The sequence below is a fragment of the Eucalyptus grandis genome, chromosome 6 (assembly GCF_016545825.1).
Source record: "Eucalyptus grandis isolate ANBG69807.140 chromosome 6, ASM1654582v1, whole genome shotgun sequence".
Taxonomy (NCBI): domain Eukaryota; kingdom Viridiplantae; phylum Streptophyta; class Magnoliopsida; order Myrtales; family Myrtaceae; genus Eucalyptus; species Eucalyptus grandis.
Genome location: NC_052617.1, coordinates 33,450,998 through 33,469,509, shown reverse-complemented (window position 1 = coordinate 33,469,509; position 18,512 = coordinate 33,450,998). Strand labels below are relative to the sequence as shown.

Here is an 18,512-nt window from a genome sequence, read left to right as displayed (position 1 = left end):
GCAAGCCTCGCCTAGCCACCGATCTCGCCAAGCCAAGGCAAGGCCGGCGAGCTCGCCGGATGTTGCCTAGCTAGTCGCCGGCCATGGTGATGCCACGACCAGCCAAAAAGAAAAATTAAAAATAAAAAAGGATAAATAAAATAAAAATATTAAAAAATTAAAAGAAACAAAAAAATTATACAAGTTTACCAAACATGTTTCTATTCTTTTTCTATTCTAGAAACATAAATTTTATGTAGTTACCAATGGGGTGCATGACAAACCAAAATTTCTGTTCTATAAACAATTTTTCTATTCTAGACTTATTTCTATAATATAAATTCGTTTGATAAAATTATTTCATTTTCTATTTCTAAAATAGATTTTTGTTTTAGAAATATGTTTGGAATAGAAATGACAAGTAAACATTTTATACTTTTCTATTTCTAGAATAGAAATGAGAAATAAAAATTATTCTTATCATTCGTCCTTATTATGAACCGGTCATCCATCCATCGTCGCCAACCACTGTCCACCGATGGCCGTCACCGCCGTCCGCCGATCATTGACCATCGTTCGTTGATGGCCACCATCATCCATTGACCGACCGCCGGTTACCGCCGTCTGAAATGAAGAAATTTTGTGTCATTATCAAACGAATTTATATTTTTAGAGTAGAAATTTTATATCGTTATCAAACGGGTATTTTCTCATCTAGAAATAGAAATAGAAAAATATATTTCTCTTTCAAAATCAATTTTTGATCAAAATGGTTATCATTCGCGCCTAAACACGTTTTTCTATTTAAAAATTATTCCCCGAAATAGAAATAATTTTTTTTTTTTTGTTCCCTAGAACAATTTTTGAACAGAAACATTAGCAAACACACCCTTAGTTATTACTTCTTAGTGTCACTTAGAGGGACTGTAGACTGAATCAAGTCATGCTTTCCCTCTTGGCCTTATGCTTTCCCCGTCGTGCAAAATAGGTTTCCTTAAAAATGACATCAAGACACATGTCCACGAAAAAAATCTTTATATAAACCTTAACAGTATATTGAGATGAATCCGAATCGTTGGATTTAAACGGGCCTATAAGATATAATGATTATGCTATTTACTAAGTATATTGGATTCATAAATTAGACGACCAAATAAAAAAGAGGTTTACCGTTTTCAATACACTTTATTTTCTAGTAGTATATACATGTATAATTAATACTTCTAAAGTAGAATATCTACTTAATAAATGTGCTTAACAAGTACCCCAAAGGCACTCGTTAACCTAATCCATATCTAATATAATATACTAAAACTGACTTTTGCTACTTAGAAGCACATAATATAAACACATGAATCACTTAAAGTTTTTTCAGTTGAACTACAAAGTAAGCATAAAGATTATTTAGGCTTCATTTGTTTCGAAGAAAATAAATAACTTACAAAATGCTTTCCTAAATATGGTTGCTTGAAATAATTAATCAACAATAAATATTTTCATTATCGATGATAATTTTTATTTAAATATTTTTTGGATGATGTTTGTCCATTATTTTTGTAAGTGGTACAAATAATTACTTTTAGAAAAATATTTTCCAAATGATTCATTTTCGACGAAACAAATTCACCCATAATTTCTTTTCTTCTTGTTCATTTTCTCTCTTTGTAAATGGTATCACATCGTTAACAGTAATAAAGGAAATATGTCCATGATCTTGTCTAAAGCTATCATTGAACTTTGTTTAATCACCTAACTCTGTTATATTTCATAAACTCTCTAATACACACTCGACTCTGATTAAAAAAAAATAGAAACGCATCCGTGTGAATCCAACAAGGGCACGTACGCTAACATGCAACTGACCCCCCGATTATTCTCTTGTCTTTAGAGAGCAAAGGACATCCTGAGCGGTCAGTAGTAACCTTAATTTAGCAATAAATGGTTTCGCTGAAGACCTGAAGGCGGGAGTTAGAGGAGAACGGCAGAAATGGCGAGTAAATGCGAGGGGAGGCCGTGGAGTTTGGGGTGCCCCAAAAGCCAGCAAGACATGCTGCCAAGTAGTCCCTCGCACGTACGCAGCGCAAATTGCCAAATGGCTAAGGAAGAACTGACAATGATGCAGGCATTCGTCTTGTTATGCTCCTCAACACATAACGTAAAAATCTTCAAATTGAGAGAGAGAGAGAGAGGTGGTCCAAAAACAAATTTATCAGATGTTTGGAACAGGCGATAGGGACCAGAGCAACTGAGTCATCAGAAGAGAACCCAATTGGCGCCTATCTGTTTTGACAGCAAGTGATGCCATGTTGCCCTACTAGATCTCGCCCCCTAGGGGTGAAGGATTCGATTCCCCACCTCTTCAACTTGCCTCATAAACGGAGCTGCGTGTGTTGATGCCACTTTGGTTTCATCTCTTGGGCGTGGAGTCTGAATCGTCATAAGCATACCAAGTTCGTACTTGTTCGATGCAAGGGGATGAGGGCCCTCCTAGCACTCACGAAGGGTTTACTTGCCGCAACTGATGCAAGCAGAACAGCATGAGTTCCTCTTACGATCAACAATTAAAAAGAATGCAACATGTATTTGTTGGGAAAACAAATGGCTAACCGAGTTTCAAATATTATGTTTTTCGATCATGCAATCGCTATATTTAAGTTGTTATTTGTCTCCATTATTTGAAATCGGTGGCATTGTATCTCCTTTTATTGACTCTAGCCAAATCTTTCTCATATATATAGTCGCGTGATCGCACGTGACTAATTATGAAAGGCAAATAAGCTATTCATCATTTATGCATGTGAGGAAAAAAAAATAGGTATTGCTAAAAGGTATATTTCACAACTATATATATCAATATATATTTTGCATTGACTCTGATTAAATTCTCACTCTTTTATGTAATATATTTTTGAATTATTCATCGATGTTTATATATGTACATAGTTATATAGTAATTTCACCTCTTGTAATCCATCCCCTTTTGTCACGTGGTCAAAGCTCCAAGCAAAATTTTGTTGGAGTCAACATCGGGAGACATCGAAGCCGAATTCTAAGATTTAGAGGTCAAAATTGTAGAAATTGAAATGTCCCAAGGTAATTTGTAACGGCCCTAAAAATTTATAATTGAACTTGTATATATATGTGCATGTATTTCAAACTCTCTTTAACAATCTCTTGGTAAAGTTTTTTTTGGGTTAGTCCTACTTTAGTCTTACTCTACACTCATTCTCAGACTTTTACCTGGCCTCTTGCAGGGCGTGAGAGTCGAAACCCACTCCTGAAACTTACGCATCCTCACCCCATCCCCCTGAGGAAGTAGGGATTTGAACCCCTCACCTCCCCCTTCCATATTGGAAATGTGGCCACTGGGGCTCTTGGTAAAGTTTGTATGCCCCTAATCAATGCCGAGTAAATCCTCAAAACTATTTGATCCAACCGGTCAAATTGGACAACTCCTTTCAGTGCTGCCATCCGATCCAACGATGCACATGTTGCATGGAGTGCGCAAGCCCTAGTTTTCATGAAAACTGGCTGTAATTTTGCTTTTAGCATGCTGGGTTTTTCTTGTTTTTCTTGTTTTTATCGCCCATGTCATCATTCATGTGTTCATTTATCTTCTCAAGAAAGATATGAAACATGGAATTCTCAAGGAAAAAAAAAAAAAACATGAAGAGAAAAGTCTCCCACAAGGAAACAGGGCTGCTCCGCAGGAAACATACCTTGTGTCCTTCTCAACATTCATTCAATTATTGTCCGTAGAAGGCCCCAAAACACATGGTCTCTCTCTCTCTCACGATTGGATGCCAGATCTACCGACTCCAACTGAGAGAGTGTTCCGTCCTGTAACGTGTGGAATTCGTGGGCAGAGAGAGTGACTTATCTCGGATACCCTGAAATTTTACTGGGCAAACATTATTATTATTTTTTTCTGTCAATCAAAGTGAGGCACGTGTTTTCTCTTTTCATGGTCTTGACTCTCTTGCCGTTAAAATGTCCAACTAAACAATTTAAACTAACATATGGAGGAAGATTGTATATGTACAAACAGGATATAAACCCTATAAATAAGTTATAACGTGAAATTTTGACGAACTGAAAACCTCATAAGTAAAGAAAATAAGACCAACACAAAACCCGACTTTGATGTCACATTAGATAGATGTAACAAAATTACGTGTATATAAAAATTATATAAACCATTGTACTAGCTATATAAGACAATTTAATACTCCTCCTCCTACTTTAGCGCCGCGTGACTTTGCAATAGTACCCCCAAAACTTCTTACATGGCCAAAGATGTTCGATGCGGTGGTTTAGTATGGGATCCCAATGACGAAGGAGCAAATTTTCTATGCTTTTGCTTCATGTGGAGCCAATTACCGAAAAGTTTTCAAAGGGCATCCGACCGATGTTAAATTGAATAGGCAGAGCGGAGACAGAAATTCACGTAATGACGCACATTTTTTGAAACTGATGATGCTTACAAATCAATCCAGTTGGTAAGCGTCCTTCCTTTTGCATGGTTGAATCTTTGTTACTATCGCCCCAAGAAAAGGGTTCAACCCGATTAGTGGAAAGAATCGCGATTCTCGACCAATGGTCTTGAGACGACGTGGATTGGACAGTTCGCGTGTTTCACCACCACATTTCACCGCAAAAGGATAATTAGATGATATGATTATTATACAGCTCGTGTGCAACTAGGATCGACTCGGTGATTTTTGAAAAGATGTCGCATTTGAGATTTTGCTTTGTCGTCGATCCATCTGGCAACAACAAAAATGTAATCATATTTGTTGACTAAGCCTAGACATGCAGATAACAAAAGAGGGGATAAAAGAGAGAGAAAAAATAAAGAAGTATCTTATTTACTTTGCCATCTTTTCCACGAAGAGATTGCCGACTTTTTGACCATCAATCGCACTCGCATTTTCTTTTTTCTTGTTATAGCTGTTGGCGTGTTCCCCTTTATACGTGCCCCTCTTTCTTTTCATTGTCCAATCGAGCTTTGATTTTCCTTTTTTTTTGGGGATTTTTCTTTCTTTTTTACATTTCTTTATATTAAAAAATGTTACTTTATCTATTGGAACTGTCTGTTGTCCATAATAGGACTGTAGAGCATCTCTGTTCATCCGCGCACAAAGAAAGAAGCACAAATGAATATGCAGTGGCTTGTGCACTCTCTCTCTGTATATACATGTATGCAATATGTATGCATATTTCCAAGAGTTAAAAAAAAAAAACAAAAAAAATCCCTCTTTCATGTTTTCTCTCGGTCGACGATCACAAATGATCATACAAAATCTTGATCCTCGGTCACAATCATTTAGTGTCACTGCGCCGAATTCATCCAAAGGTCTCTAACATTCTTTCTTTTTTAATATATACTTTGCGACAGAAGTATAAGAACACAAGGTCAGAAAAATGAAATAGATGACTGATTCATAGGAAAAACGACAATACGGTCTTCAATTTCAAGGGCGTCATTTCATCCACGACGTGTCACCGAACTTTTCATTGCCGTCGTTTCGAAGATTCTACTGGAATAGTATACTGAAATATCACAAATCTCAATCGTGATCACTGCTTGAGAAAGAGATTAGACATTTTTCTTGACTCATACGTAGCCTGAGATTCTGAAACAGGTAGGTGGAAAATCTGCGACTTTGGGCACGCCCCTTTTTGTTTATTTAGTTTTCCATTGCACATCCAACATCGACAGGTTGGAAAATGAAAAGGGACCATGTCTTCCAGCTTCTAGGATTTTAGCGAAACATGTCAAAGTTCAGTGGAGCTCATGCGATGGGGGTGGATTACAGTGGGTTTGACTTTGGGGTTTTGATATTGCTTTTCCCCCTTTTGATCTTTGTTGTGATTCTTATCAGGAAAAGTAGATTTTGCAAATTCATATACTTCCAGAAATTGCCACAATACACATCATAAAATGATCTTTGTTATATTAACTGATATTTTATTTATGATCATACCACTAATTTTTATGAATTAACAATTTTCAACTTTTTCATCAATGGTCCTCAATATGAACTTCGTGAGAGGCGTAGAACTTTTTTATAGCTATTCCCACAATGACTTCTTGATTTTTGAAGGGTCTATATTAGCCCGTAACATAACATCAACTACTATAATGAAATGATTTAGCAGTGATTTAGGATATTATTTGAATGTCGAATGAGATTCACTCTTTAGTTTTTTCTTGCCATAGACACTATCCACTCATATAAATGTCTATTCACAACTCATGGCCGTCTCTTTGCTAGCGTTCTAATTTCCACAGTGGATTTGTATACCTACCGCAACTCAAATGAAAAGTTGGAATCACGTGCAAATAAGAAAACTGACCAACTAAATGCTTTTGCTATTTTCTCTCTTGTTCTCTCTCTCTCTCTGTATAGTTGCTTTCCTACTGCTTTGAATCAACCAGTTCTTGGCCTTATCTCGCCTCTGTTTTCTTCCGGTGCGTCTCTTCTCCATACGATCCCGATGAATTCGATTTCGTTTTCAAACGCAATCTTTACTTGGTCAACCAAGGAGGGACCCACCGCCAACTCCTGTAGATCCATTTGCATGCAAAAGAAAAACACACAGAAGAAACTGTTCTTAGTCAGTGAACTTAATGATGTTTTCACTGTTAGTAATTGGACTTTCCTGGCACAGTAACCCCGCCACTTTCCCAGCTTTTCCGGCATCATTTCCTCGTTGTCCTTCCGATGATTCCTTTCTAACCCTAGTTTTCATTCATGGGTCTCGTTCAAGATTTGCAACCGATTTCACACGTGCACGCGAGCCCTCCTCCGCACATGCGAAAGCCTCTCTGATTGCTGAGTTAGCAGTACTTGAAACGATAATGTTACTAATAAGTGTTTCCACACACCGCATGTTAGATGAGGACATGGAATCGCTTTTTCGCCATAATAATAAGGTGTCTTTTGAATTTCGCTTGCAGCAGTCGGCAAAAAAAAAGCTTAAAGATTTGATTTATTTTTTCCCTCTCTTGCCCAAAAATGGCTTTTGCCCAAGGAAAAAAAAAAGAAAAGTTAAAGAATAGCAGACAGTCCTAACTAATCATGATGACATACACCTCCCTTCTTAAAAATTTCTTTAAAGATGGGAACCAAACGAAGTCTTTCTTATCGCACAGAGGGAATCTGCACCACCTCTCTTTTTTGGATTTGTGAAATGGATTTTGTCCGTCACCTTTGGAGAAAGAAGAGCCTTTTGGAGAGATGAGGAATGATTGTGTAGTGCATACTTGAGAACAAGATTTGATGATGAAATGTGATGGTTGGGTCGGGTCAAATCCCCAAATTTAGACCCCTCCTCTTCTTCTTCTTTTTATTTATTTATTTATTATATTTTTGCTTTAGTCGGCAAAACAATGAGTTGGTTTTTGTACTTAGCAACAAGAGCCAATCAACCAAAAAAGTGGGGGATAAAGTAGACGCAATTATAATGGGAACAAATGGGAAAGAAAAGAGCCCACTTCCATATTGCCAACATCATCTTACAAGAATTTTAATCATTAAAGACCATCTCAAATTTCATTTCCCACCCATTCGCAAAATTCTTGATATATTCCGATGTGAGCCAAAACCAAAAGTGGTTTCAGTTTCAAAAAGGGTTCTTTGCATTGCCTACACTATGGATACAGACAGAGATGGCCGGGTCCCCCAAGTCAATCTCCCCTAATTTCATCCACTAAACCCTAATAAAGTACTAAAATAACAACATGAAGATAAAAAACAAAAAGAAATAATTCCCACGTCCTAACTTGTCCCACCACCAACGCCAGTGCCTCCCCTCTTCCCACCCTCCTCTTTCTTCATGCAAAAACTTTCTTTTCAGGTGTCATTCCAAGCAGCAAAAACGGGAAGATGAGACATGGCAATTGCACTAGGCCTCATGTGGGCTGGTGAGGGAAGCCAAGAAGTCACAGAAGCTGAAGTAGGGCTAGTGTTCACGAGCTTTGAAACAACTGGAGGCTTATTAGCGAAAGCCGACCCGGCTCGGTCTGGGCTAGCCTCCCTTGAGCTGCTCAAGCTGGTCACCAAGGAAGAGGGGTTCGACAAGTGACGTGTCCCTAGCTTAGCTGGATCATCAACCGATGGCTGGCTTGAGTTAACCGAAGACTCCATACCTATGAGATCATGTAGGGCCATTGAAAATGATGAGTTCCTATAGTTACCACCACCAGAAGGACAACCTACAGAATTGTGATCAAGTGATTGATTACAGCTAGCTTGGAGCTGCGGAGAGGAATGGTAAAGAACCATCTTCCAATCCGAACCGTTTGTGACGTTGCCACTGCTTTCAAGCTGAAGAGTTCCATCGCTGCCAATTTTTTGCTGGGTCAGTGCATTATACTCGGCAACTTCCTCATTCGGTGCGATCTCCTTAGTTCGGCGGGCAAGCTCCCCCGCAAGAAGGGTGCTGCTCGCCATGATCCGTTCCACGTCATATCTACTGATGTCGAAGTTGGTCACAGCATTTACACCGCGGAACTTTATGGCAGCTACGTCATATGCCTCGGCTGCTTCCTCTTGAGTGCCTGATTTTTAACAGCAACAAATTTATTATACTGAAGATAACTAACACAACTTTATCATAACCAAAAACTTAGCTGGAGTCTGAAAGTGGAATATGTTAGACACGTATCCTTTAATCCTGCATTAAAGTAAGGTTTGCTCTTTTTGTCCGGATCTCTTTATTACAAACGACAGCCTTAAAAAGTATATTTTGCCCTCAAGTGAAATACACTGAGAGATAAAGTAAGCCAAATCAGCCTTATACAAAGCATCACTACTTGTTCTTTTTTTTCCCTAGGGCAGAGCAGGAAAAAGCATAACTGGTCACTAGTGGCAGCAAATTGAAAACATGAAAGCAAGGAAAGCTGCCATGAAAATGAGTCCAAAGCCAGGCACAACAATAGCATAGAAATGAGACTCGGCCAAATTACCAATGAAATCGTGAACGGTTCAAAATAAAGAGTGGTGTCAAATTTCAGTGACTCACTAAATGTCCCAAGATAAAGGTCCTTGTTTCCAGCTACCCGACCGATCCGAGCTTGCCATCTTCCATGCTGGTGGTGCCTGCAAGAATGGAACTTATTAGCGAAGAGAACGAGTGCACTTTCTCTACTAAATTCCATACAAGGCATGAGATTATTGATGCAAAAGAGTTGAACAAGAAACCTTGTAACCCCTCTGTACATTGAAGCCCCTCTAGAAAATCCACTGCTTTTCCTGCAAAATAAGAAATGGTTTTCAGCTTTAAATACAAGTCATGCACAAAAGATATCATATGGACGTACATATTATGATATTCTAGGCTGTTCACCTTCTCAAATGTGCAACATACTCCTGCCTGCTCATGTTCTTCATTTCCTCCAACTCTTTCTGATAATTTTCTAGCTTTAATGAAAATGAAAACCAGACATCGTGTCAGATTATTTCTATCTCGCTAGAAATCTAAAAAATGCCAAAGAAAAATGGAATAACGCCGGTTCTTATGTTACCGGAAAGTTTATATGCGTCGAAGGTCCCCAGTACTTAAGAGCAGCAAGATCATATGCCCTTGCAGCTTTCTCTTCCTTATCATAACCCCCTAAAGCAAAGTAATTGAAATGAGAACAAAATAAAAGCAAGAATATTCACTCAAAATACTTGAGTAAAAAGGAAAAATGGTGCTCACCCAAGTAGACTGATCGTTCGACGTTTGATTGAGCAGCATCCACAGGTTTGAATATGAACATGAGAAACAAGAAAGAATTAATAACACCCAGTCAGATCATAGAAGACAGCGGGGCCAACAATTGCAGAGTCAGCAAAGGACTACATTTTCAGACATACACTACAGCGAAGTAATTGTCTTTTCCTTTACCAAAAAATTGTCTTTTCTTTTCTTTTTCTTTTTTTTTTCCTCCTACTAACCTTGCCTTCCTTTCCTGGTCTGCCCCTCCTTCTTGCAGCTGTTATCCCAGAGATGAGCTTCATATCTACCAGTCCATCTATGCCTGCAGTACAAGAAATGACGAATCACTCAAAAGCTTCAGATTTAACAAAAAAATCAAGGTCTGACCCACAAGAAAGGAAGTGATCTTGCAAAAGGGTATTTGCAAGATCAGCCCAAAATCTGTGAAAGTTTTTCATTATTACCTGGTGACCCCTCTATACTGAGAAGTCCTCTGTCCGAAAGTGTCGATGGACTTCCTGTGAACAGGCTGCTTGTTATGGCAATTACTTGACCTCTTCTTGGTCATCTCCATACCCACACACTCATTCTCAGTAGGTGAAATCTGCCTTGTTGGGACTGTGACACAGCTCGAAGTAGAGCTTGGGCTCATGGACAAACTCAGGTTCTGCAAGTCACCACACTCCACTGGACCCACAGCCTCGGAGCTATTACCCCCATTATGACATACCATGCCACTGCTCATCTGGTCCAACCCGACATGACAAGAGGAAGATGAGAAATTCCTTGTGACCCAACTTTTCAGGCAAGAGAACCCACCGTTCTCATCACAGCTTGCAATGTGAGTGTCTTTCTGTTCCTCCTCAGCCAGTGGTGAATGGTACAAAGCCGGGCATGTTAGCTCATTGGGGTAATAAATCTGATGCTGTTGCTGGTGTCTGAACGGTTCATGAAGGAGATCTAGCGACTGTTTCTCTGGGTCGGCACTCTGTTGGTAGCTATACAAGCTGTCCAAGCTGAGAGGCATTGTCGTTGCTGTCACTGTTGCACTTGCACCACCCAAAAAGTCCTCCAGCTTCGGCGTTGAACCTTGACCTAATCCTGCTTCACGCACAGACACGTACACACACAAACACAGCAAAAGCAGGTGAAACAAAGAACTCAAAATCAACAGCCAAAAATAGAATTGTTATTTTTTAACCTTCGAGAGCGAAGAACTAACCTTGGGGTCTGGATCTTGTGAGTGCTTCCATGATGCAGAGAGACCCATCGGACTTGAGCGGCATGACAGAAAGAGGAGAGTGAAGGTACCCACCATTGTTGTTGTCTCCAACGCCACCACCATAACACAGGCCAGAGCTGCTATAGTGTGGTGGCGGAGGAGGAGCCGAGAGAAAGTAGCTTCCCGGTTCCCCTTGCTGCGGCTGGTGGTGATACTGGTGGTGGTGGTGGTGGTGGTTCTGGTGATGCTCCGCCTGTGGAGCGACCTCCATCTTCAGGTGGTGGGGCGAGAGAGAAAACCCCAGCCAGTTGCCCCCGCTCGCGCCACCGCCGTTCTCGCTCACGGACTTCATCTCCATCTTCTCCTCCTCCTCGTTCAGTTAAAAAGTCGGTACTTCGTTAAGCATGTCTCATTGTGGTGCGAGGCAAGCACGAGCTCGAGGCTTTCAATCATTGGCAAGAAGGGAAGTAATCATTTCGAAATCTTCTTGCATCTGAGAGAGAAAACACACACCCACACACACTTGGGTTTTTTTTTTTTTTTTTCTCTGTTGTTGTTGTCTAGTTCCGAGAATATAACCCAACAACTTCACACCCACAGCCTCTCAAGCTCTCATATATAGGGGGGGAGAGAGAAAATGGTCCCTTCACTTCAATCTAAAACAAAGAGAATAAAAAGAGCTCAGCTCCAAGCGAATGCTGGGTAGTATCCCTGCATAAAAAAGCCATGGGGATCTGTGTAAGGCAATGTGCGAGAAATCCCCCTACTCCCCTCTCTCTCTCTCTCTCTCTCTCTCTCTCTCTGCTTTTCTCCTCTTTTTTTCCTCCTTTCTCTTATGGATTGGCCTTTTGGCTTAATGAGACAACAGCCAACAAAACTCGACGCTTAACACAAGCACACAAATCCCGGACGCGCGCATTATATAAGCCCAGAAAACGTGCTCCTACAGCGACCTCCGGACATTCTTTGGCTCGTTGTCGTCCTGATACCATTAAAGTTCCACACTATATTTATTTAATGGAAACTACAAACATCCTCCCCTTCCCTCCCTCCATAGAATCCTAACGCACTATTTTACATTAATGACATTCATATATTGGTACAGCGTCTGCCTCTTTCTGGTCCAGCTCTCAGCCAACCAAAAAATAAGTAGCATTTGATTTTTCCGTCACAGTAAACATTACATTATAATTATTTGGGAAATTATGGACTCTTTCCAATAAAAAGAAAATGAGTAATAATTGGATGATGTTCTTTAATAATAGTTTGTTTTAGATCATAAAAAACCAAATAACAAATAATTGTAGATTATTATGAGGTCCATTGTTTCGATAATTTGTACCTCGTAATAATTTGTGACTCGCATCAAATTATTATTCTCACGGTAGCCCAAAAACTGTTATGTTAGCAAATTATGAAGACTATTGATGTGGCCTCAAAAGTCTATATTTATTAGATTTTGAGTGTCTAGTGGGAAAAAAGGCCACATATTAATGTCATGGGGCAAATGATCATCCACAAATATTGCTCACATAGGGCTAATTTAGAGCGACTTTCATCTTTTTGCCATTTGAGATTTGTTTAATATTGAAATCATCGACGTTTACAAACTCTATATATATGTACAAACTTTTGCGATCATTGTTTGAATTGCATTGAGAATCTTTGTTTTGCCAAGAAATTCAATTCCCGATTCTTACCCAACCTAAGCAAAATCAATGACTTGTACACTTCTCATACTTCTCGTTGTGGATGAATCTTCTATTCTAACTTTTTTGGGTGGTCTTTTTGTTTATTGTACATAAATTTTCAAGATGAATCTCATGTAAAGCACGATCTTTTTTTTTTAAAAATAGGAGGAATTAAGCTTTTGGAGCATCTCCTTTAAATGGTTATGTTGTGACAAGTTTGAGAGGGTAGAATTTCAGGAATGTGTATCCAAAGTGTAGGTTTGATCATGTTGTCATTCAGGATAACTCCGATTCCATTTTTGCTAACATTATGATGAGGCAATAACAATTGGCTAGTTCAAAATGAACAATGTTGGCGGGCATACAACTCTTATGATAATGTCCGGAGAGATAATCCACGCGGGTATGGCCCCTTCCAGCTTGTTTCTAATTTTAAGAAACAAGTTATGATTTTTTTTTCCAGATTTAAATGTTAATGTTGTCTGCTAATAAGTTCTACATGATTTTACAATGTAGTTTCAGGAATGAAATCAGAGAAATCATCATCACTAGTTCTGTTATAATAAAAGCAACTCAAAAGAAAATGGACCAGAAAATGAATAAACCAAAAAAAAAAACAGAAATCATACGATATCCACCAAAAGTATCGACCGCCACACCCAGAAAAAAAAAAATCCAGCACAGTATATATCAAACAGATGGTACGTACCAAAAAAATACTTTATTTTTTTTGTGAAATAATAAAATAACGAGTTTTCCCAAGGCGACAGCAAAGAAGATAACCAAAACTGGGTAGCTTTTTTTTCAGAGGCGCAGGGCCTAAGATAGATATGACCGGGAGGGACACTGTGCACCCTCCAGTCACTTCCTACGTACAGTACTCCCTCCCCCTCTCTCTACCCTATTTACAGCTTGAGTATCTAATTTTAGATCTCTTCTTCTCCTGTCTGGGACTTCCTGCGAAAAACATTGCCTTAGCCCCTCGAACGTGGTTTACAGCTTTTGATTCGACATTAACAGCACACGCTTTTGCATCCGCTAGAGCATTATTTATGACGTGCTCTTGCGAAAAGACGTGCGATTTAACGAATGAATATCTGCATGATTTCATTTTAGGGCGCACTAAAATTCGGTTAAGATATAATGGCCCGCGATGCATATGGATTGTGAGAAAGGAATGAAGTAAGACGAAGAATCAAATGAGTAGGTATTAATCTTTCTTTTCATAGCGAATAATTGACGTAAGGGCAAAATTTTTTTGATATCCGAATCACATTTCTCGTGATCAAGAAAGAAATGATTTGAACGTACGAGAAAGAACGGCGGGTTGTTTCACGAGTACTGCAATAGGAAAAAGTTCTTGCGAATCAACAAGACTCGCAAGACTAGCTCAAGGACATGGTAAAAGAAGGAGGTTTAGAAGGACGTAATTTTCAGTTTTGACCAAGGGAGGATGTTGCCATTTCAATTATGCGATAAGATAAACGACAATTATGCCATCCACGAGAGGACAAAGCACATAACTCTGTGTTGAAATTCAAACGGCCCTGTTGGGGTGTGGGTCTGCGACTGTGAGGGTTTTTCTGGTCACAGCTCATCTGTCCACCGTTGATCTAGAGAGAGAGAGAGAGAGAGAGAGGGGGATGATGTGACCCGAGCTGAGCCTTGTGCTTTTATTCGTATCTGACAATGAATGGAAATGCGTTGGGGCCGTATATGTCCGTAGACCTACGTAGGCCTGCTTCGAAGGCTAAGGACTTACTAGTCGGTACCATCCTTTCGAATCGAGCTTACTACGTAGTTGACCAAATTATCCATTTGGCAGTAGACATGGAAAAATGGTGGAATGAAAACGAGTGTGAAGATACTTGCATTACACCCAAAAAAGAAAATGAGTGTGAAGAACATGAAATGATTTTAAATGTTTATGAGAAGAAAATGAAGGGCATTTTCACATTGATGACTTTTTTTCCCTTCATATTTCCATAGCCTCAATCTTGTCCCATAAATATAATTCTTATACTCTTTAAATCAAATTGATGTAGAAGTTTTGGCCGATATGCACCGATTGACATGTGATATGTCAATGCGATGTAAATGTAAAGCCTGTCTTTTCTTATATGACTGCACGCATTGATAATAATATCTAAAAATTCCAAAAAAGAAAAATAAGGGAGAGATATAGAGCCGATGACTCTCGCCAGAGCAAGCAAGGGGCTACTAAACCTTCACAACTATTGGTGTGGGTTGAGCAACCATTGCTTGGCGGTCAACTTTAACGGATGTTAATTTGGTCAAGGTAATTGCTATTTTGATGGGGCAGTTGGGAGGGCCATCGGCCCAGCCACAACCCTCGTTGAAGGTCGTGCGAGCAACCTAATGATGCATAGGAATATGTCCTACCTTACACCATCTCTTTTATCCAACCGAAAAAATTGGATGACTAAGCATAATTTAAGAGTACATAGGAAACATTCATAGTATACATCATGACACTTGCATCGATCGGAGTATGTCCGTTGACAACAACCTCCAACGTCAATGGTATCTCAACCCATCTTATACCCTTGTATACTATTTCATCTCAGTTAGCCTTGTTGCTTGGGGAAAAGTAGTTGAAAAACCATTGAACGAGTGCGCTCAATCTCTTAACTTTCTAACAATCTCTTAAGTCCAGAAATTATTTCAAAACGACTGAGTTTGACATAATTTGTATCGAGTCGTCAAAACCCTCGAAATTGAATGTCAAATTTGCATTCCAATTTATATCAACACGGTAACATGCAGTTGCATGCACAAACCATTTTGTAAGTATGCAAGTTTGACCGATAAAAGGAAATTATGTGAGTTTGTGTTGTTGGCATAGAGTGATTTGCAAATAATCTCTAACTTATGCCGAAGACTACTCTAAATTTGACCTTGTTATTGTCATTGCTATTTTTATTTTTATTTTGGCTAGGTTTTAGGAGTGTGCAACAGAAACTCCATACCCTCACTTAGGGGGATCCCCAAAGCGATGTCAAGTACAAACTTGGCAACATGTTCAATTGGAATTATCTTCACTCAAATGCTTATCTCAATGAATCATAGCTAAATAGATTTATTAACTATTGCATACCTCCAATTCTATGATGAGCGATTTATTCTGACAGAATCCTCACAGGCATCTCAACAATCTTCTGTTCATGTGTGGTCTCTACTTCCTTTAATTCAGGTATCGTCAATGTGTCTCGATTTGAAACACCAGTGCCCACCTTCATCCTTAGTTCATTAGACCGAACCATGAAAGAACAATGCCCATCGTCACTCCAACTCTCTTTCACTATATCAAATTATAAAAATTGCCTAAAAATTGCGTTGGTCACAGGATTTTTTCCCGAGATACTTACAAAATATTGATATACATTATTAGGAGTGAGACACCGCCCAACTAACTATTAGTTTTGATACCATTTGTTGAAAGTGCACAACAAAAGTCCGATACTTTTATTGAGGGAGATCATTGAGAGAGATGCCAAATCTAACCTTGTCAACATTTCTAATTGAAATTATGCTCACTCAAAAACTAAATCAGTTAAATTATGTGCTAATTAGAATATACTAACTAATTTATATCACATCAATTTTCAAACGTGATACTTTTTTTAAACACAGTTCACTAGTGCATCTCCATAGTTTGATGAGTTTAATTTCAAGAAGATATTTTCAACAATCAAGTAGGACAAGTATGGCGGGAAAATTACCAAAAACCTATTATAATTATGGCAATTTAAACATAAACTTATTTTTTTGAATAATTGAGTCATAAATCTTTTGTGATTGTGCCAGTTAAGTCTGTCCGGCCAAATTTGGCTAACTAGCAATTATGTGGACGTTGGTCGGTGTCAACGAACAATTTTTTAATAATTATTTTTTTGAATTTTTAATTAATTTTGTATATTATCTTCTTCTTTTTCCTTCCTCCCATCTCTTTCCTCCTTCTTTTGGTAACTAGCCAAAAGGGAGGGCTGATCGTTGGATTGAGGCGGTCAACCAGTGGCAAGCTTGCCTCACCAATGGATTAGCATTCTCGACCTTGCCACTAGCCAACTACCTTAGTGTGACCACCGGCCCTCTAGTTGGTCGCCAAAAGAAGGAGGAAGGAGGGGGGAGGAAGAAAAAGAGAGAGAGAAAACAAAGGGAAAAAAAAATATAAGATAAAAAATAACTAAAAATTAGAAAAGCAATTTAAAAATTATTAAAAAATTGTTCACTGGCACCGGTCGGCGTTCACATCGGTGTCGGCAAGCCAAATTTGGTCGGATACAATTACAAAATTTTTATGATTAACTGTTAAAAAAAATAAATTTAATACTAAATTGACATAATTGTAATATGTTTAAAATTTTTTTGGTAATTTTTCCCAAGTATAGCATTTGGATATGCAGCCTCTGTGAACTGAGCCACCAAAAGTGCTTTGTTGTGCGATTGATTGAAAAGTTGCACCGCCGACAAATACTCCATAAAATAATCCTAAAGCTTTCCAATACGATTAGCTCAATCGAGCCCCTTACTGATGTCCCTCAAACCTATAAACTTAGTCTCGCTAATAGCGTGATTGTCGTCGACAGCTAAAGGAGGAAAAGAGACAAATATTCCATCTCTGTCTTTGATTATGATCGTCAATAATCTTCAATCTTTTTTAAAAAAATTAAGCTTTGAGTGCGTGCATAGTCAACACCTGCTTCCAGACAAAAAGTTGAGGGAGTGGGGACTCCTGCGATTAACTTGAAAAGATATTCCAAGTAATCATGAGCAAGAGGGCCCTCTCCCAAAGAAATCGACCTGCTTTTTAGCCTTTTTCTTTTGTTTTTTTGAGAGCATATTTTTTTAGTCCCCCATTTCGTTCCCTGTTATCTCTCATGCTCACAGTCGGTTCCCCATTGAGAAATGCTGTTTTTTCTCAAGACCCTTTTTGGTGGTGAAAAAATGTTATCTTAGTCAGGTACAGATTCCTTCCTTAGCTAACTTAAATATTGTTATTTAAGAAGAAGCCAATTAACAAACGCATAAAAATAACCCGCAATATTGAAATATTTCACATCACTCTATGCACTTATAAATTTAAGTTTAAGTATCGGAGTTGAGATCTAACCATCCATTCATTTAATTTCATGTGTCATTTCTAATATGACTTACACATGAAATGGGGTATTGGAATATCCTATCATTTTACTGTTTACGGAGTGTTTATACTCTTTATTTATATATGATCTCTCTACTTATAAATTTAAAATTTTTGGATTGGATATTATAATGTAATAAAAACATAATCACCACATGAAGAATAATTAAAACTCATAATCTTTTTAGAAAAATGGAGGGTAGAAATTCCGATTTCTTCTTCTTCTTCTTTTTTTTTCATTTTTATCAATGACTTTGACTACTTCGTTCGGATCCTAGATGGAAATGAAGTTTATCCTGGAAAAAGGGATATTCCTTTACCAAAGATTGACAGACATTCTTGGCTCCTATGTATTTGCTTGTCACACAGCAAGCACAAAAAAACAGGATAAACACAACTTCCCATGCCCAATACCCACCTCTCTAATTTCGAATTTTCATGTTATATCTAACATATATATATATATATAAAAGAGAGGAAATAGAAGCACCCGGGACTTTTTGTCTGAGCCATGTCACTGAAAATCAACTGATGCACTGCACTCGTGAGGATTATTTTATGGTGATGAGGACTATTTTAATTTTTTTTTTTCCAGCTTGAACCCAGTTATGGAATAGTGAGAAATCCCATTTTCCTCCCATTGTCTAAACTTTTGACTCAACCAGTGTCTAATCTGGGGTGTCAGAGATCTTCAATTATTGATTCCAATTTAGCCAGGTAATTGATTATTGAGATGAAGACATTCCAT

The 18,512-nt window shown here is 38.5% G+C and overlaps 1 protein-coding gene across 2 annotated transcripts; it reads right to left on the bottom strand.

Moving 5' to 3' along the window:
- Positions 1-7,462: 7,462 nt before the first annotated feature.
- On the bottom strand, positions 7,463-11,804 carry LOC104449236 (AP2-like ethylene-responsive transcription factor CRL5). Of its 2 annotated transcripts, XM_018876516.2 has the most exons (10): positions 10,910-11,803; positions 10,152-10,788; positions 9,927-10,009; positions 9,688-9,696; positions 9,512-9,600; positions 9,334-9,407; positions 9,189-9,239; positions 9,010-9,086; positions 8,231-8,545; positions 7,463-8,134 (listed from the first exon to the last, which is right to left on the bottom strand). In XM_018876516.2, exons 1-10 carry the CDS (start codon positions 11,265-11,267, stop codon positions 7,839-7,841), a joined length of 1,989 nt encoding a protein of 662 aa, XP_018732061.2. In that variant the 5' UTR covers positions 11,268-11,803; the 3' UTR covers positions 7,463-7,838. The 2 variants fall into 2 exon arrangements, with proteins under 2 accessions (XP_018732061.2, XP_010061622.2); XM_010063320.3 differs by having other exon boundaries at positions 7,463-8,545; positions 10,910-11,804.
- Positions 11,805-18,512: the final 6,708 nt, after the last annotated feature.